This window comes from Marmota monax, unplaced genomic scaffold, assembly GCF_021218885.2.
Source record: "Marmota monax isolate L192 unplaced genomic scaffold, Marmota_monax_Labrador192_F-V1.1 WCK01_AAM20220418_F8-fsc00163, whole genome shotgun sequence".
Taxonomy (NCBI): domain Eukaryota; kingdom Metazoa; phylum Chordata; class Mammalia; order Rodentia; family Sciuridae; genus Marmota; species Marmota monax.
Genome location: NW_026693660.1, coordinates 2,951,031 through 2,972,849, shown reverse-complemented (window position 1 = coordinate 2,972,849; position 21,819 = coordinate 2,951,031). Strand labels below are relative to the sequence as shown.

Here is a 21,819-nt window from a genome sequence, read left to right as displayed (position 1 = left end):
CAATAATGGATTAAGAGTGAATTTAGCCCAGTCTGTAATCCTAGCAACTTGGGAGACTGAAGAAAGAGGATCGCAGTTTCAAGGCCAGTCTCAACAACTAAGCAAGAACCCATCTAAAAAGAAAAAAGAAAAAGGGCTGAGGATGTAGCTCAGTGACAAAGCATCCCTGGGTTAAACAGGAAGGATGGCTGGCTGGCAAGCATCTAGTGGGTAAAGTCCAGGACACTGATAAACATCCTACAATGTACAGGATGGAGAGCTCCGTGCAGTAAAAAACTATCCGGTCAAAAAGTCAACAGTAGTTGAGAATCCCTAATCTGAAAGAGAGTTCTATATACCATGAATTATATATGCCACAGCACAACATTATGTGTTCACATCAGAAAAAAAAAAAGTATTGCATTTGTTCAACATATTTAGAAAGTATTCATTAAGCAGGTACTGTGTTAAAGATAAAATGACCCTGAGGTTAAATGATCTGTTTAAAGTCAGACACTTAGAAAATAACAGAATTTTATGTTTAAATTCATGTCCATATATGCAATTCCAGTTTTCGCACCATTTCCTAGCTATGAAACTGCCCAATTGGATGGCCAGAGGGTAACTAATATTTGACCAACACACATAGGCAGGCCTTGCTTGCTTGGTATTTTAGTGTAGGATAGTAAAATTAATCAATCGTGAGGGGAAAAAACAAAAAACATGCAAAGCACTCTTAATAATCAATGAAAAACTACTATCTCATGACCTTAAAAGTTTTGCCAGAACTTGAAAAACTGTCAGTTTCAAATCTACAAGGTAATGGGAAAAAAAAAACAGTAAAACTATTTATGGGGGTTCTATAAAAATTATCAGGAATGGGCTGGGGATGTGGCTTAAGTGATAACGCACTTGCCTGACATACGCGGGGCGCTGGGTTCGATCCTCAGCACCATAAAATAAAATAAAAAAGATGCTGTGTCCACCAAAAACAGAAAAATAAATATTAAAAAATTCTTTCTTCTCTCTCTTAAAAAAAATTATCAGGAATAGTTTGAACAATGCTTGCCTTCTCATATAATCTATGATTTTAAGTGAACATCTTTTCTACCCCTTGGCAAACTGTTACACTCCTTTCTAGGTTTAGGTAATTTTACTATTTGCACTTTCAAGGCACAAAATATCTTTAGAGATTTCTTTAATGTGACTTGTTTTTGCCAGCAAACATTTTACTCATTTATGTTGGCAAGCTTGCCTTCATTAAATTCTTCTGTCTGCTTATCTAGATTTCTTAAATGACAGCCAAGTCAACATTCCCACAGGCCCCTAGATGTTCTGTAGCTCCATTATGTTTGATTTAGCTTCCTTCTCAGTATTATCACTTTGACTTCTGTACTTCACTTTTACATTTGTGGGCCAATTCCCTCCTTTTACTATTCATTTTTGTTTATGAAGCCATTTGAGTTTATTATTGAGAGACAAGGAAGCAATACAATAATATACTTTGTTATCTGTGCAGTAACTGCATTTTCAGATATGCAATAACCAGTCAATGACAAACTTGGAAAGAAGTGACATGATTGGTACCTGATCAGGATGTGTACCTATTACCTGCATAGCAACCTGCAGATTGAAAAGCCAACTGAAAAGTTTTGTATTTTATGCAGCTATTCATATTAAATATACCATGATAACTGAAAGTTGAACCATGCTGACGAGCCAAACCATAACAGAAACTCATGCATATTAAAACTTTGCAAAGCATGGGCTGCCTATATGCATGCATGTTCTTCTTTCATCTATTACAACTGCAACTTTCTATTCCTAATCATACTTCTACAAAAGCTAATCTGAATTCAACAGAATGCCAATCTGTGTCAAGAATAAGAATTTACCCATGAATTATATTTCTAAGCTGTAACTATGCTTATCAGTATTTTTATCAATAAATGTTATCAATGATTATATCTCTAGTGGTCCTATGTATGAAATAAAACTGGTGATCAGACACAAACGTTTCAATAAAGACAAAGTTTCACACATTCCACATGTCAACAAAATTTCAGAATTTTTATAAGAGAATGTTTCTTTTTGGGGGGCAGGGGATACCAGAAATTGAACTCAAGGGGCACTCAACCTCTGAGCCACATCCCCAGCCCTATTTTGATTTTATTTAGAGACAGGGTCTTACTGAGTTGCTTAGTGCCTCACTTTTGCTTTGGACTCTCAATCTTCCTGACTCAGCCTCCCAATGGGCATCTTGAGGAAGTCAATGCTGACTTACCATATAAAGACATTTTAATATTTAATACTTCCCCTCCTACATTCAATGAAGTCCATCTGTGAAAAGATCTGACTCTGATGATTCATACAACTTTAATAATTTTCTAGAGTATGATTACTACCAAAGTTTGATGGAACTGTCCAATTAAAAAAAAAAATCATACAGAGAACCATACTGATAAAGAAGAAAGGTCTTCAAGCTGGGCTGGGGATGTGGCTCAGTGGTTGAGTGCCCCTGGAGTTCAATTTCTGGTATCCCCCTGCCCCCAAAAAAGAAATATTCTCTTATAAAAATTCTGAAATTTTGCTGACATGTTGGAATGTGTGAAACTTTGTCTTTATTGAAACGTTTATGTCTGATCACCAGTTTTATATTGTTTTATTTCATACATTGGACCACTAGAGATATAATCATTGATAACATTTATTGATAAAAATATCAAGCAGATAAATGCTCAATAGGTACTTACAAACCTATTGAGCATTTATCTGTTTGAGCCCAACTCAGTTTAACAAATATTAGATGAATAGCCAGGTGTGGTTGTGCACACCTGTAATCTTAGCAACTTGGGAGGCTTAGGCAGGAGGACCACAAGTTCAACATTAACCTGGGCAATTTAAAGAAACTCTGTCTCCAAAAAAGGGGAGGGGGGGATAAAATGTAGCCTTTACCTTCCATGGGGCTCATTCTAAAAACAGGCTGAATTAGCTATGTAAATGGCTATCAGAGAAATAAGACATAGCTAGTTCAAAGACAGAAAAAGCAAAAGTACCACTTGAGAAAGAAGCTTCAGATGCAATGGGAGGAACAGCGAAACATAAATGATATACCAAAACACTAGCTGAAGTTAGTACACAAAGTGTCACAACCATACTACCATCCATCACCCACAATTAAAAGAAAAGGGTCATGAAATAAAATACACAGGACTAGGGAAAGCACATCTTTGATTAAAATTTGTCTTCCTTTATAGACATTACTGAGAACTGAGACCCTCTATGTTATGAGGACTAAAATCAAGGTCCCTATGTTAGTGTAACTTTATTATTTGTTTCAGAAGATTCTTACTTCAGAAAGTAAAGGTGCAAACCTGTAAATAACTTCACAATTAGCTTAAGGAATATCTTAAAAATTCATTTAACTGAATAATAAACTGCTCAACCAGATCATTAGGACAATAAATTGTTCAACTGGGCAAATCTTGTTACTTATCAAATAAATCAAGGTCTAAGTAGATTTCTTCATGAAAACAAAATTATGTGACCAACAGAAAAGAGTCTATTTATAAGTTAGCTTTCCCTTAATAAACTAAAATACAGTGGTACTCCTTATTTTGATTAAAGTAAACCAGTTTAATGGAATAAATTCTAGGCTAAATAAATAAAAAGTAGTTCCTAATATCCCAATTTATGAAGAAGAATCTGGAACAGAGGAAAAGTAGGACAACCATAAAAGCTGATCTCTTTATTCAACCTAATACCTTGAAAATTCAAAGATATGGGGGAAAAGCCATAAAATTATAGATCAAGGCAACCTAGTTTGAAATTTCTCTTGTATTCCTGTCTCAATGCTCACAAAATGCTTCTATAACTTAAACAAACATAGTTAAAAGAGTATAGGCTTTAGGGTCAAGGCCCAGAGACACTGGCCTACTCACTTCAACCAATATACAACATTATACATTTCAAAAACAATTTTAGAAGATGAAAGAATACAGGACCAGAAACCAAAAGATCTAGATTGTATACCCTAGGTGATTAAACTTACTGTATCCTCCACTGTATAACATTGACTCTTCATTCCAGGGACACCGAATTCTTTTCAGAATCAGAAAAATGCCAGTATATATGCACCAGTATATACTCAATAAATGTTAGCTCTCAATACTATTCCCTAAAAGCATCATACTATTTCTTGCATTTCAGCCTTTGCATCCACTATTCTTCTCTCTGCCTAGAATGCCCTTCAGTCCTTTTTCCTAGCTACCTCTGAAACTCATGTTTCATCTCTTCTGATCCCCACCTGCAGCTGGAGTTGCTACCATAGTATCCTATGCATGCAGTCACAATGCACTCACCACAAATGTATTTATCTTTCTCTCCAACTATATTGTAAGCTACTTATGGGCAGAAATCATGTCTTATCTTTGTATGCCCAAAGTGCCGTCACATGGTAGAGAAACTAAAAACATCTGAAAAACAATTAAAGGCACACATGCCCAATTTCTTCTGGGCTCCTTCCCATTCTGACACTCTAGGAATCAGTGGGTACTTGAAAGCAAGCCAATACTATTTAATAAACATTAAGACATCAGAAGAAAAGGCTGGTGGGGGAGAAGTTAAGTTAAATTAGCTCAATCTAAAACAGTGAAAAGTCCAAGATGAAAAGTCCAATTGACTTACAAATCACCTTTATGGAAGAACTGTTGGGGGTGGATCAGGCTATATGTGCAGGATGTGTTTACCAATTTTATCAGCGGAGTACCCTTACAAAGGAAGAACAGGACAACAATTATTTATTGTTCACTAACTACATGCCAGACACTCTGATAGGTGCATTTTTGCAAATTAAATCCTCACAATAATTTTCTGAGTATTTCCATTTCCATTTTGTAATACGGAAGTCTAGGTCGAGCATGGTAAATAAAGAAACAGAAGCTAAGAGAAGTTACACAGCTCTAAGTAGTACCTTGAATCTCCATCTAATGACATTATCTTGAACAATCACTTCAATAACTATACAAGTCTATTAGGCTCATTAAATACTGTGTTTGAACTGAATATCTCATAATACAGTAGTAGATACTATTATTTTTCACATACAAGTAGGTACTATAGTGATTTACAAAATACAAACTGACTTTTGAAATGAACATTTCAAATTCAAAGACAATTTCTATCAAATGGTTATTCAAACTTTTAAAATGTGACTATTATAAAGAGGTCTGTTATTGTTTTTAGTATTTAAAGGGGACATGGGATCATAATCCTGACTCAATAATTCCACTCCTGGGTATGTAGCTAACAGAAATGCATATATATCAAATAAACAAAAAATAGAATGTTCATAGCAATTTTATTTATAATAGCCCCAAACTGGAAACAACACAGACTGCCTTCAACAATAGTATAAGTAAATAAAATGTTGTATAGTAACACAATGAAATACCATGAAGCAATAAAATGCAACAACCTACAACTACACCCAGAAAACACAAGATAAATATTGAAAACATGATTCTAAGAAAAAGAAACTAGACATACATACCTGGAATGATTACAGTGATATAAAGTACAAAAACAAGAAAATTAATCTATGACATTATAGTTACCTCTGGAGGAAGGAAATACAGTCATTATTAAGGGGATTTCTAGGAGTACAGATTTACACACTTGTGTCCAGTTTATAAAAAATGTCTCAAACTTTATTAACTTTATTTATTGCACTTCTATAAGGTTTTTGTTGTTTTTCCTTTAAAGGGTTCTCTTAATCAAAAAGGCTGGGTTAACAATACTGTAAAAGCAATCAGGGATTCAAATTCAGGACTCTGAAGACTGAACCTTGCTTTTTTCCCCCGCTTTGAGATTTATCTACTGGTATACAGAAATGGTTTCACTAAACAAAACTCAATAAAAAGTATGAAAGAACCCATTAAATAGGACTGCTTAAGCAAAGATACCTAATAAGACTGATTTCTGGGGGGAAATCTCATCTTCTATCCTCTAACCAAAAAAAAAAAAAAGGAAGGAAAGAAAGAAGTATTAAAACTATTGTGAAAAAGACCACAGAAATTGAGAATGAGAAAATCTTAGGTACCTATTACCTAGTTCAACATCTCATTTTAATGTAAAGCAAATGCAGGACACAGAAATAAAATTGGTACTAACTTTTAAATATTAGTAAGCATAAGCATCTTTGTTACTTATCTCTCTGTCTGTGTCTGTGTCTCTCCCCAACCCCTCTATTCAGTAGGTCTGGAATAATATTGTGGCAATTTGCATTTATTTTCTTTTCAAATGAGCAGTCTTAATAAATTCACTGATTTAAACCTAGTGATAAATAAACACTACATAAGAAGATACATCATTCTGCAATGTTTATGACTATCCTAAATCTTATTTTATTAATTCAGAATTTCACTTAACTTCCTAAAGAAAAAAGACACCCTTATTGCCTTGCAATTACGGTTTTATCCTTGTCAAATACATGATTGGTATTTGACACAGTGAGCCTGAGGGCTCTTTTGAAAGAAGTCTAAATAATCTACTTAGCTTCTACATTTTAAAACAGAGCAGAAAAAAAAATGCTCAAAAATGATGCAAAAAAATTTTTCAAAAAGAAAATGAGGCAAAATTGTTCTAAACGTGAAATACTGCACTATGGTACATATCAATTTATTTTCAAAATAAAGAGAAAACTCGTTAAAAAGAACACACCTGAGAAGCAAAATTATATTGGTCTAACAGAAAACACACATGAAACAATTCTGCCAGAAAAAAAAAATCAAGTTCTGAATCTAACCTCTGGGATCAACTCAGGGGCAGGGTTTGGAATTCAGAAACATTAAGTTAATCTGGTGTCAATTTTCATAAAGGCAGCTTTGTTTAGCAGAAAGAGAAGTCAGAAGACTTGGCACAGGCTCTCATTTAAGCATGGGACCTTCAGCAAATGACTCAAACCTTCCTGAATCTTACTTTTATACTTTTTCAAAAAGAGATTTTATTTGTTCTTCCTATTTCAGAATGTCTGTAAAAAGTACTATCTACAAATTAAGGGCATTATTAGAATTATCAAGAAAGATACACACACTACTGCTAATGGTTTAGATACTTCAACTTCGAAAGTGAAAATAACGAGAAATGAATTTTTCTCCAAAAACAAATATCAATATATGGAACTCTTCAAATCACTTGGAGATATTAAGTCAATATTTTGCCTTAATCTCAGTCTCAAAATTAAACAATATTCTGTTAACTACTCCTTCTTTTCTTGCTCCCATGTTTACTATACAACTGAACCTGAAACTGGCAGCAATAGCCAGTACTTCACACAAATTGACTAGAAAAAAATGTTTAAAAAAAACTTCTTATATGTAAATTAAAGGACTTATCACTGACAGTAATTATCTTATTTATTCTTTAAGGGATTTACAGATTGTGTATTTTCCACTTCTGCACTTTAGCCATGCACCAAGAATCACTATATACCTAGCAATTACAAAGGTACCTGATCCAGAGTAGATCAAAAGGGCCATGTGGTTTCACCTTGTAGGCCACACACAGCACAATTTTAAGATGGGCTGTTTACACAGATTACAATTTGTTGACAAATTTCAGCCTGGGCCTGAAAATTACATTACTACAATACTTCTATTACTAAAATGTTTAAGAATTCTAGATATATAACATGCTCCTGAGGCAGAATACATCAGGCTTATCAATCTCAGCACTACTGGTATTATTAGCTAGATAATTCTTTGTTGTGGGAGCTATGTACTGTAGAATATTTAGCAGCACTCCTGAGACCTCTACTCACTAGATAAAAGTAGCACAATCCCATTGTTATAACAATCAAAATGTCTCCAGACCCTGCCAAATGTCTTCTGTGTATGACAACTGCTCCAAATTATCCAACACTGGAATATGTTGAAAATAACAATAAATACAGTCATAATATCTATATCTCAGTTGCTTTATTTATTAATGGGCTCTAGGTCCCTTAAACTTTTTCTTTTTTTCTCATCTCTAACACACAGGGTTTAACATACCACAGTATAGTCATTTTAACTAGACACAGTATTTTATAATCTGAAGAAACCATTGGATATATAACTGCTTTTGTTTTATAACCCAATGCTCATTATTAAAATTCTAGTCAATCAATATAAACAACCATAAGCATAATCTAACAAAAATGAAAATAAATCCTCACATTAAAATATCCATATATAAGATATTACATAGCATTTTTACTCTTTTGCAGAGAAACTAATGTAGCTTTATAAAGTAATAATCTGAAACTTGATAAACAGAAGATCTTCCATCTTTCAGCCCAGTTTTGTGATATAAGAAAAAACAATCTGGGGCTGGGGTTGTGGCTCAGTGACAGAGCGCTCGCCTCGCAAGTGAGAGACCCTGGGTTCGATCCTCAGCACCACATAAAAATAAACAAAATAAAGATATTGTGTCCATGTATAACTAAAAAAATATTTAAAAAAGAAAAAACAATCTATCAGATTCATCACTGAGAATTAATTAATACTCTAAGTACAATAACCTAACCTGTATAAAGATCCTGGAATGGAAAACTGTGACAGATTTTATAATATGGTCCTCACATATTATGGTTCTCACATATAGCATGAGGAATATATAGAGAGCACGTTGTATATCTAGAATTCTTAAACTTTTTTAGTAATAGAAGTACTGTAGCAATGTAATATACTTCTCTCCACAGAGGAATATGCCCCATCTTTGAACCTGGCCACATAACTGCTTTGTCCAATAGAATATTAATAGATAAACATATACCACATATGAGCAGAAACTTTAAACGCAAATGGGTGATCTGACTTGGTCTATGGGAATTTGCAATCTACCATGTCTCACATGAGAAAATGTGGAGCTGACCTCAGCAGACTAGCAATCTAGAACAGTCATACTTGACAGTAGCCTTCATAAAATGTGTACTTACTGCTCTAAATCACTAGCCTCTGAGTGTTTAGTTTCTGCAGCAAAAGCTGACTAATATAGGAATAAATAAGTTTTTCTGGCACACTGACATTAAATGTTTATGTAACTCTAAATTTCAGGGTATATGAATTTATAAATTGCAAGCATGTAAAATATTTTCCTCTGCTTTTTTCCATTCAACATGAATATGCAATTACAAACATTGTTAGAATAAAAAAATTACTATCCTCAGTATTTTCACTGAAGAGTTGTTTTACAATTCATAATCCACATTGTGATATTTAAAATACCAAGTACAAAGTAAGAATAGCATGGATTACAAATACAAGTTGACAGAATCCAGGAAACATCTGAAACAGAGTGTTAGAATGTAGAACACCTTGATATCTTCCACTTCTCTCCCAGCCCACCTGCTCTCCCCTTACTAGAGATTGAACCCAGAGGTACACTGCCTCAAGTTATATCCCCAGCCCTTTTCATTTATTTATTTATCTTTTTTTTTTTTTTTGGAGACACAGTCTTGCTAAGTTGCTGAGACTGGCCTCCAACTTGCAATCCTCCTTTCTCAACCTCTTGAATCACTCACATTACAGGCATGTGCCACAACATCTTGGCTAAAAAATAAAAAAAGTCTTAAAGAACATTCCTTTTATGGTCCAAAAAATATCTTAAAAAACAATACCTACATCTACACACTTGCTATCAAATGTGAACTGGAAAATGTATTTATTTAAGAAGAAAATAAGCCAAAAATAAAGGCCTATTCCAAAGTGTGCCTTATGTTCCCACTTCTCCACTAAAACGGTTTCTCAAGTTCACAATGAACACCATGTTGCCAGAACCAATGCTAACTTTTTAAAAAATATTTATTTAAGTTGTAGTTGGACACAATACTTTTATTTCACTTATTTATTTTTATGTGATGCTGAGAATCAAACCCAGGATCTTGAACATGCAAGGCAAGCGCTCTACCGCTGAGCCAAAACCCCAGCCCTCCAATGCTAACTTTTCTATTGTAGTCATCCTTGATCTCTCTAGCAGGACTAACAATAACCGACTCATTCCTGCCTCCTCTCCTTCTAGAAACACTCTCTTGGTTTTTTTCATTTTATACTTTCCTCTTCTCACTGACTGCACTGTCTTACCACCTCAAATGTTAAGTGGTATTCTTCAGGCTGGGTCCTAGGAGCCCTCATCTTTTCCTATCTTCACTCTCTTCCTTTTGAGCAACCTAAACTATGTTAATAATTTTAAATATTATTTATATACTGCTACTTCCTCAATATTATCTCCAACACAAACCCCTAGGGAATTCCAAACTCATACTCAACTAACCATAACAAATCCACTAAGATGGATCATATTTAACATAGCCAAAAGCAAACTCTTGATCCACCAACCTAAACCTTCAATTCCAAACTCATCCTCTAGTTTTTTCACTTTCAGAATACGGTATCATATCCCCATCAATTCAGTTATTCACATTACACCAGGTCTCCTCCTTAAATCTATTTCATCCCATCTAACAGCAAATCCTTTCAACTCAACCTCCAAACCATAGCTCAAATTTATCTACTTCTTGACAACTCCACTATCATCAGACCCCAAATAAGCTATCAAGTTTTTTTTTTTTTCCATAAATTTCTATAGTAATCGCTTAACTCACTTCTAAGTTTTCTACACAGGAGCTAAAGAGTGACCTTTTCAAAATCTACATAAGTTGTCACCGTTTCCTTGCTTAAAACTTTCCAATAGCTTCCAACACCATTTTTCCATATTATCACCTACAAGAGTTCTTTCCTATTCTTTTTTTTTTTTTTATTGACTAATACTACACTCCCTCTCTCCTTTCCCAACAGTCCTCAAGAATAGCAAACTCATTTTAGACTCAGGACTTTGCACACATTGTTCCTGTTGCTTGAAAGGCCCTACATAAATTCCCTCCTTTCCTCTTAGCCCACTTACATCCTTTACTATTCAGTATCTCTAGAAGTTACCAGAGGAATTATTTTCTTCATCAACACTGGTATTTTTAAGTTCAATATAAGCATATTTCACAATAGTTCAAAGTGCACATTCAAAACACTTAAGGTCAATCCAGGTGAACTGGGCTAGCACGAAATAATCACATAGAGACATAGAAATACCTTTTACTTTGGGTCCTGTGAAGGCTCCTCTGACCTCAGGGGTCCATGGAAAGAGGAGCGAGGAGCACATGCTAAACCCTTTTATTGGGGAGAAGCCATTCGAATGAGGCAAGGGGTAGGATTACAAAGGAATTGGAGAGTGCAACTCTACCCCACCAGGTGACACTTAACTTCTAGAACCACGGCTTGCTATTAAAGCTGGGACAACTCCCAAGTCACTAAGAAATATACCTCATACATCAGGACTGGAAGGTGTGGTCATTCAGAGCGGCTCCCCAAACTTGACGACTTCTTAATATTGTTAATAAAATTATAGAATCCTACTGTAGTTAGGAATACAGAGATCATCTATTGTTCCCATATTAGATGTAACAAAAAATAGAGAGATCAAATAATTTGCCTGTTCTGTTTTTAAGCAAATTTTAAGTCTTCTAATCTGTGTTTAATATTTTGGTCAACCCTCTATTCTGATTATTATTACATTTTAACTTCCTTTAAGATAATCCCAGTTATAGGAAAAAAATTCTAAAATTCACATGTAACCACAAAGCCACAGTAACTTTGAAACCCAAACAGCCACAATAACTTTGCAAAGAAATAAGGTGGAAGCCTTCTATGTCCTAGCTTTAACATATTATAAAGTTACAGTCATCAAAACAGTTATGGTTCTGGCATAAAGACAGACATATAGACCAATAGTACAGACAGACTAGACAGCCCAGAAATAAGCATACGCATATAGAATCAAATAATCTCTGCCAAGGATGCCAAGACTACACAACAGGAAAAGGAATGTGACTTCAAAAATACATATACATATTGGGGAAACTGTACAACCACATGAAAAAAAATGAAACTTGACTCTTATACTATATATGAAAACCATCATGAGCTACTCTATATTAGTATGGCCTCATATCTGTTAGGATGGCCATGATCACCAGGATGTGAAAAAAAACAGAAACTTTTGTACTGCTAGTGGGAATATAAAATGGCATAACAGCTATGCAAGATAATATGATACAAATGCTAAGGAAATCAGTATGGCAGTTTCTCTAAAACTTTAAAATGTAATGACTGTGATTCAACGATCTCCCTTTTATTTTTCCAAAATATTGAAAACAGCATCTTAGAGAGATATGCACTCCTATGCTCCCTGTTCCATTACTTATGCTAGCAAAGAGATGAAAACAACCTAAACGTCTATCAGTGGGTGAATACATAAAGAAAATGTGGCATATAGATACAATGAATATTATTCAGCCTTAAAAAAGAAGGAAATCAGCGGGCACAGTGGTGCATGCCTAGAATCTCAGCAGTGTGGGAGACTGAGGCAGGAGGATTGCAGGTTCAAAGCCAGCCTTAGCAACTTAGCAAGGCTCTAAGCAAATTACAAAGACCCTGTACTCAAAATTACAAATAAAAAGGGCTAGGATGTGGCTCAGAAATCAAGCACCTCTGGGTTCAATACCTGGTACCAAAATAAATAGAGAGAGAAAAAAAGAGAAGAAAATCCTGATGCTATGCTTCATAAATGAAACCTGAGGACGTTATACGCTAAATTAAGTAGTAAACCAATGACAGAAGGAAAAATACTGCATGATTTTATCTATCTGAAGTATTTAAAATAGTAAAATTCATAAAAACAAAGTAAAATGATTGTCATCATGGGGGAGGGGAAATGGGAAATTGCTGTTCAATGGGGGTGTACATAATTTCCATAATGCAAGATAAAAAAAAGTTCTAGAGGTCCTCTGTTTAGCACTGTATATATAGCTAACTAACAATACTGTATAATATATTTAAAAACTGTTAAAGGTACATGTCATGTTACGTGGTCTTTTAAATTACAATTAAAAGAAAAAACAACAAAAATGATAAATCCCAGTTACTCACCCACACCTAGTAATAGCTCTTATTAAAGAGTAACTACTTAGGCCTAAGTACTTAGGCCTCACAGCAACTCAGGAAAACTTAAGTTGCTCAGCCTAATTAGGGAAGTTTAAACTGCTAATATGCTACACTAAAAACAGTAACATGAAATAAAGTCTCAAATATAGAAGAAAACTCTTACCACCAGTATCTGTCAAACTTCTTTTTAAACAAATAACGTTGGTTTAAAGGCCATATTTACTATACATATTCTTTTTTTTTTTAAGCTGTAGTTGGACATAATGCCTTTATTTAATTTATTTTATGTGGTGCTGAGGATCGAACCCAGTGCCTCGCATGTGCTAGGCGAGCACTCTGTCGCTGAGCCACAATCCCAACCCCATACTATACATACTCTTAACCTTCTTTTAAAATCCCATAAACTGGCTAGGCACAATGGCACACACCTGTTAATTACAGTTACTGGGAGGATGAAGCAGAAGGATCACAAGTCCAAGGCTAGTCTGCTACACAAGTTAGAAAGACCCTGTCTCTTTTTTTTAAAGGGCTGGAGTTCTCTTTTCACAGTGCCTTGTAGGCAATCAACTGCATCAAGTATGGATGACAACCTGAGCATTCTCAACTTGGTTATTGTTTAAAAAAAAAAAAAAAAAAGATATTCCTGGACTTACAAATACTACTGTGCCTCATCACCTGGGGCCCAAAAGAGCTGGCAAAACACGCAAACTTTTCAATCTCACAAATACATTGTCAGAAAACCCTTAAAAAAGGAAGATAAAAAACCCAGAACCAAAGCACCAAGATTAGTGTCTCATTACGCCACATCAACATGGGCATATTGTTCTGGAGAAAAAGTCTACAAAGATTAACGAAATGACTGCAGAATATGCTAAACTTTTGGCCAAGAGAATCAAAGAAGAAACAGAGAAATGCTAGAACAGATTGCCAAGAGACACAGTCTGTCCTCTACAAAAGCTTTTGCTTCTAATCTGAATCCAGTTAAAATTAAGAATTAAATAAATAACGTCCAAAAGGAAAAACTGGGGAAGGAGGGGCATAGCTCAGAGGTACAGGGTTTGCAAGGCCCTGGTTCAACCTCCAATACCAACAAAGAGGAGTGGGGGGAAAAAAAATCAGACTATCTGTTGATACGTATGTAAGCACACAAATATGCACATATATAATCTTTTATTCTAAAAAAAATCTAGCCAAAATTATAAAGTTGGTCTTATAAAGTGTTACCAGGAACAACAAATTTCACTATTATAAAAGATTTGAAAGGACAAGACTCTGTAGTTCAACCCAATAACACTGCTACCAATAAGCATATATTTTAGGATGGTGAAACTGCTATTCCAACCAAAGATTTCAAAACATTTTCATTACCAAAACTCAGTGAGAAATGTATTTCATGTCAATCATATTTATACACATATATCCAACTACAAAAACTAAAAATTTTCATCAAATTTAATGTAGTTTTCATGTAGTTTAAATGTACATTACTTACTACATATGCACTCAGCATTTTCATCCTACTTTTTATTGTTCAATTTTGTTATTTGTAGTGCTGGGGTCCCAGGTCCTCCCATATGCTGTGCTTCACCCACCGAGCTACATCCCCAGAGTCTGTGTTCTACTTTTTTTTTAAGTTGTAGATGAACACACGGTATCTCTATTTATTTTTATGTGGCGCTAAGGATTAAACCCAGTGCCTCACACATGCAAGGCAAGTGCTTTACCACTGAGCTACAGGCCCAGCCCCTACTTTTAAATACTAATGTAATACTAACATTAATTCACAAGCTACTAACGAGCACACATTACAGTCTAGAAACAGTGTACTACCTAGTGCTGCAACATTAAACATATACTACATAATGCAACATTTCCAAAACCCATAGCAAAATGTCTGTAATGACTTTCTAATGTTGTTCTTCACAAAAATTTATACCTCTGCTCTCTCAGGGCAGCTGCTAATTAAAAGACTGGTCTTTCCTTTGAGAAGTGAAAGGAAAAATTAAAATCTACCTTCTGTTTTCAAAATTCTACCAACCCCCAAGGTATAAACTGAAGATAAACAGTTTCTGGAGAAGCTGTTTCAGCATACAATTAGAATTTCTCCAAAAACATCACTGATAACATCATAACGAAACATGGGTCAAATAAGAAAGGTTATATGGTAATACAAAAGAGCATTTCTTCTCCCTTAAACAAGAGAAAGCAGATTAAACATTATTTTAAGTGTCAGTGGAAGAGTAAAATATAAAATCAAATACCAGAGTTAAATTTAAAAGATTTCAAGTTATTGTGAATTAAAAAATACAAGTCAATACTCCTCCCTCTCCCTCTTTCCAGCAATAGCACTGTGTCTATTTTTTTTTAAAGTATCCTCCCTCCCCCTCCCCACTACACCCCCATAAATTTTTGCTTTGTTCATGTAATTTCAACTTTTACTTACCGTTTTATGATGGGAAGAACAAACAGACGCCTCTAAAATGGGTTCCAAATCTCCTTGGTGGATGTCATTATCGCCTCCCCTTGTATCATCAAGTTGGTGCCCTTTTCTGAGCCTTAAATCTGGCTCTGGAGTCCTGTTGCACCCCAATCGTTTTTCTGCTGGCTCGTTCATGGGATACCCAATCCTTTCTTACAAAGTAGTCTTTCTTTCGATCCCTTCTTCTTGGGAGAATGGCTTTTTCAGGATAGGGAGTTGATCCTAAAAAGAGAAAAATTTTGCTTAAGTATTTTTTAAAATAAACATGTGAATGCTGAGTGGAACATATCAGTTATATTACACATTGAAACAAAAAATTCAGCAATCATTAAGAACAATAAAAGAATGTATAAAAATCTGTATTTGCTGATAGGAAAGATTACCAAGACCTTTTTAAAAAATAAAAAACAAGACACAATGCAAAATGTTTATTTAATGTGTTCCCACTTACATGTTACCAAAATGTCTAGCTATATAAAGTATACCTATACACAGAATGACTAGAAAGCATTCAAAACTATGTTCTTGGCAAAGAAGTACATGTGAAGTCTATAGAGTGAGAAGACTTTTCACCTTGCTGTGCCTGATTTTCTTCCTACCATGTGTCATTTATTTTTCCAAATAAAAACATACCTAACTGTTCAAAGAATAGATGTAGGCTTTTACATTACAGCTGAGTTTTACATATCCAATCTCAAAACATCAGAATGATACTAGTATAAGGTGTTTTTATTTCTACTTCACCAAATTTTGCATGAAATAAATAAGACAAAGTTCAGGGACTTTGAATTTATGTAGTATTTATTTATATATTTGCTGGGAACTGAATATCAGTCATTCATTCATTCATTTATGAATGCAACGCTGGGGACTAAACCCAAGGCCTGGCATATGCTAAAAAATTCTTCTACCACTGAGCGATATCCCTAGCTCTCTTTATTTTATTTTTGAGACAGGGTCTCACTAACTAGTCAAGGCCCAGGCTGGCTTTGAACTTGCAATCCTCCTACCTCACTCAGCCTCCTGGGATATTGGCTGTATACCAACATACCTGGTTTTTACTGGTAATGTTTAACATTCAAAATGCTTCATGTTTGACATTTCAACAATTTTTAGTTGTTCTGACCTCTGAGTAGACTACCTTGGAAGAAAGAAAGAAAGAACCAGAACACACTCCTTTTATTCCATCTTAGTTCCCAGAAAGTGCTATGTATATAAATGTTTAATGAATATTTGATCTAGATGACATTTCAATGTTCTTGAGTGGCAAAGACACTTTCAGAAATAATCAATCTCTCTCTAAACTGGACTGCAGTAATTTAGTTTCTTAGAGGTTCAAGTCTTTTTTCAAGTCCTTGGCACTCAGTACACAAGCTTATTTTGGACAATTTGTTAAATATCCAAATTAGGAGACTACCACAGCCAATCCAATTAAAAATACCAAAACAAGATGAGCTCAGCATACATGCCAAACTTATAAATCCCATGCGATTCAAAAGTTCTTTCTAAATGGAGCTGGAGTTGTGGCTCACTCAGTGGTAGAACACTTGCCTTGCATATGTGAGGCATTGGGTTTTGAATCTCAGCACCGCATATAAATAAATGAATAAAATAAAGGTCTGTCAACAACTAAAAAACTTAAAAAAAAAACTGAAATTATATTAAAAATTAGCCAACAGTCAGTTTTATAAGTCACTTGAGTTTACTGCAGCATTTCTTTATGGGCTTTCTAAAAAGTTTATGGTAAGAACAAACACAAATCTATAAGGATCACCAAAGTTGAGCATGCATCTATTACTTAGGGGCTTAAGCAAGCCTAAGAAGTTTATAACCAGGCTATTAATGACCATTTTTGAAGAGGAAATTGTTAGGAGGAATCTGACATAGGCAATGCCATTTTGAAACATATCCTACCATCTTAGAATAAGAGTCGCCTCAAGGTCACTCTGGCTCAGCCTGACCTAAACCAGAGACAGAAGACAGTACTCCATTATGCAAAGAAATCTCAAATAATACTCTATAATCGTAAGAAAGGAAACTGTTATCTAGGACTGAAATCTGGAAGAACACCAGGTTCCTTAGGAAGGTGACAGCACAAGGACCCTCTCCCTAACAAGAAATTTTTCTTCACAATCCCCTAACAACTGCAAAAATCTCTCCATTCATCACTCCCCTGTATCTACCTGTAAATGGAACACAGGTCTCAGTCACCAGTGGGCCCCCACCTCATATTTGTCCCAAATAAACCTGTGTTACTGTTGAGCAGCCTCTCCTCTCTTTAGTTCTTTCATTCACATCTTTCCTCACAGAAACAATGCTAATGGTATATACTTATTTAATTGGTTATAGCTTACAAAGTTATTTCAGGGCTACCATTTTAAGGGAAAAGACAGCTAACATTTATTAACTAGGATAAACACTGTACCAGAGAATGTATATGTTGTATTGTGACAAGAATCTAAGATTCTTCATTTGAGCATGCAACAGGGAACTAAAAGGATAAAAAAAAAAAAAACAAAAACTGGCACCTGTGCCTACAATTTGCATCTGGTCTCCTTTTCTCTCAGTCACCTTGGATTCCAAGAACATGGTGTCTCATATATAATATATTGTGATGAATCCAAAGAATACCCCCAGGAAGCTGCAGCTATCTAAAATAAGCACCCCACCACCACCAATCTTAACTGATCAACCAAAACAGTTTGCCCAAGACTGCTTGACTATGCATATTTCTGGTCTCCCTTGTCTATATAATCTGGAAGCTCCTGTCAGTAGCCCCAAAGACAGCGCTAAGAATGTAGGTCCCCTTGATTTCCCAGCTAGCTACAAATGAAAGCTTCTTTTCTACTTTGCACCACTACTTACTTTTTCCACTTGGTTTTGGGGGCAAGTAGCTGTACCTGATTTGTTGGAAACCCCCAAAATCAGTCTCTGGCCTAGGTTTCCAGTGATACTATCTCATCTAATTCCTAAATATAGTCCTCTGAAATATTATTATTGCCTAATTAATAAATGTGGAAACTGAGAATGGAAGGTTAAGTAACTTATTCAAGGTTGTTAGGATACAAAAAAGAACCACCAGGATTTATTCTAAGCCATTTTTGAAACTTCACGAAGCTCATGTACTTTCTACTGGTCAACAAAATTAAGATTTAGGCAGAGGACTCAAGATAAGAACCTGAACCCTAAGGTTAGATGGTTTATAACACAAGTAAACTACAGAATCAGAATCTTCATTCTTAAATTGTAGCAAGTAGAATTAAGTTTCTTAAAAGTATCCTTGAAATAAAACCACAAATTTCTCATAGCAGGAGCTATATAGAAAAGTGCTGCTCACTTGTAAAAATGTAAACAGAATAACACACTTAATTATAATCATTTTGTAGCCCTTGATCTAAAAAAAAGAAAGCAAATGAAATGTTTTCCCAAAGAATTTAAGAATTCTAAATAAATAAATAAGAAAATAAATTTCCAGGGATGGATTTAAACTAAAAAGCTTCTTCTCAGCAAAAGAAACAATCAGTGAGGTGAATAGATCCTACAGAATGGGAGCAAATTTTTACCACATGCACATCAGATAGAGCATTAATCTCTAGGATATATAAAGCACTCAAAAATCTTCACATACACTTACACACACACACACACCAAAAAAAAAATCAATAAATAGGCCAAGGAACTGAACAGCCACTTCTAAGAGGATAGTCGATCAACAAATATATATAAAAAAAGTTCAACATCTCAAACAAATAGAGAAATGCAAATCAAAACTACAAAGATTTCATCTCACTCCAGAAAGGCAGCCATTAAGAATACAAACAACAATAATTTGGGGGAGGATATGGGGGAAAAGGCACACTCTTATATTGCTGGTAGGACTGCAAATTGGTGCAGCCAATCTGGAAAGCAGTATGGAGATTCCTTGGAAAACTAGAAATGGAACCACCATTTGACCCAGCTATCCCACTCTTTGGTTTATACAAAAAAAAAAAAAAAAAAAGCACACTATAGGGACATAGCCACATCAATGTTTATAGCAGCACAATTCACAATAGCTATTGTGGAACCAACCCAAAGGCTATTAAGTAGATGAATGGATAGGGAAAATGTGGCATATATATATACACAATGAAATATTACTCAGCATTAAAAGAAAACAAAATTATGGCATTTGCAGGTACCTGGATGGAGTTGGAGAACTACACTAAGTTAGCCAATCCCAAAAAACCAAATTTCAAATGTTTTCTCTGACATGAGGATGCTGACTCATAATGAGGATGGGGTGGGGACATGGGAGAAATGGACTTTAGATAGGTTAAAGGAGAGGAAGGGGAAGAGGGGGGGCACAGGGGTAGGAAAGATGGTGGAATGAGATGAACATCATTACCCTAAGTAATGTATGAAAACAAATGGTGTGAATCTACTTTGTGTACAACCAGAGACATGAAAAACTGTGCTCTATATGTGTAATATAAACTGAATTGCATTATGCTGTCATACATAACAAATTAGATATATAACATATTATTTATATATATAAAATTAAAGTAAGAGACAAAAAAAAAAAAAAAAGAAAATCAATTTCCAGGAAAGCCCTGAAATCAATATGCATTCCTACCAACAATGTTTTCTAAATTTACAAATACAATAAGAATAAATAAAATAAAGCATTATAGGCAGAAATGGTGGCACACACCTGTAACCCCAGTAGCCCAGGTGGCTGAGTTAGGAGGATGGCGGGTTCAAAGTCAGCCTCAGCAAAAGCGAGGTGCTAAACAACTCAGTGAGTCCTGTCTCTAAATAAAATACAAAATAGGGCTAGGGATGTGGCTCAGCGGTTGAGTACCTCTGAATTCAATCCTCTATATCCTCCCCCAAAAAAGTACTAAGATCTCAGGGTGACTAAGAGCATATCAAAAACTATACCCCCCGAGGAACAGTTATCAGAGGCTGAACACTAAGAAGGGAAACATACTTCACTAAAATAAACCACTCAGCTACTAATCAAATAACCAAGTAACAATGTCAAGACCTGAAGGAAGGGGGAATTAGTACCAAGAACTGCTAAAATATGATATCTAACATGCCCAGTTAACAAAAACAACAAAACAAACAAAAAAACTAAAAGGCATATAAAGAAATAGAAAAGTATAGTCCATACACTAGGTGTATGCACACACTTTCCAGAGAACGCACCCATAAGGTGCTATCTGCAGAGAGTAGCCCTCACCAGATGCCAAAGCTGTCAGTGCCTTGACTAGAACCATGAGAAAATAAATTCTATTCTTTGCAAAATTACTTACTTGGAGGTATTTTGTTACAACAGCTCAAAACAAATAAAAGCAATAACTGCAGAGAAGAAACATTACTCCCATATAGCTCACCTCACTTTACTTTTGAATACAAGTCATAAATTATTTTTATATGCTGTACATGCATTAACACAAATGTACTCTTTTTTTACTCATTTGCCCTGTAAAACCCATAGAAATGTTGACTTATAACATTTCTATAATGTATAGATTTCTATAATGCTTGATTTAACATACTCATCTATTTACCTTTCACAGAGTTCCTTAATATCTTTTTATGTGGTACAAAGTTAACATTCTAGTAACTATCATTTCAACTTGAACTCCCTTTACATTTCTTATAGAGCAGTTCTACTAATAACCAACTCCCTTAGCATTTGTTTACCTGGGAATGCCTTTACTTCTCTCCAATTTTTGATGGACAATTTTGCTGGATACAGAATTCATGGCTAGCTCCCCTGGCCCCCCTCACAGAAGTTTAAATATACTATATCCCATTACATTCTGGCCTCCCAGGTTTCTGTTGAGTAATCTGCTGATAATTTTACTGGTGACACTGTGTGTGTAACAAGTCATCCTCCTCTTGCTGCTTAAGACTCCTTTTGATTTCAAGTTTGGTTATAATGTGTCTTGGTATGAACTCCTTGAATTCATGTAACTTAGAACTCATTGAGCTTCCTGGATTTCTAGATTCAGGTTTTTTGTCAAATTTAGGAAGGATGTTTTTGTCTGTAATTCCAGCAGCTCAGGAGGCTGAGGCATGCAGATCAAGAATTCAAAGCCAGTCTCAGCAAAAGCAAAGTGCTAAGCAACTCAGTGAGACTCTTTCAATAAAATACAAAACAGGGCTGGGGATATGGCTCAGTGATCAAGTGCCCCTGAAAACAATCCCCAATACACTCTCCTCCTCAAAAAAAAAAAAAAAAAGGATATTTTTGGCTATTAGTTATTAAAATAATATCTGCTCTTTTCTTTATCTCTTTCTTCTGGAACTAACATAACTTATATATTGGGT

At 35.0% G+C, this 21,819-nt stretch overlaps 1 protein-coding gene across 5 annotated transcripts in view; it reads right to left on the bottom strand.

The window, feature by feature from the left end:
• Adipor2 (adiponectin receptor 2) overlaps positions 1-21,819 on the bottom strand; it is an 80,180-nt gene that overhangs the window by 19,977 nt on the left and 38,384 nt on the right. For all 5 annotated transcript variants that reach the window (XM_046459827.1, XM_058584154.1, XM_046459823.2 and 2 more), the window contains one exon: positions 15,457-15,714. In XM_046459827.1, the coding sequence (XP_046315783.1) occupies positions 15,457-15,627 (171 nt within the window). In that variant the 5' untranslated portion in view covers positions 15,628-15,714. The remainder of the gene's footprint in view (positions 1-15,456; positions 15,715-21,819) is intronic.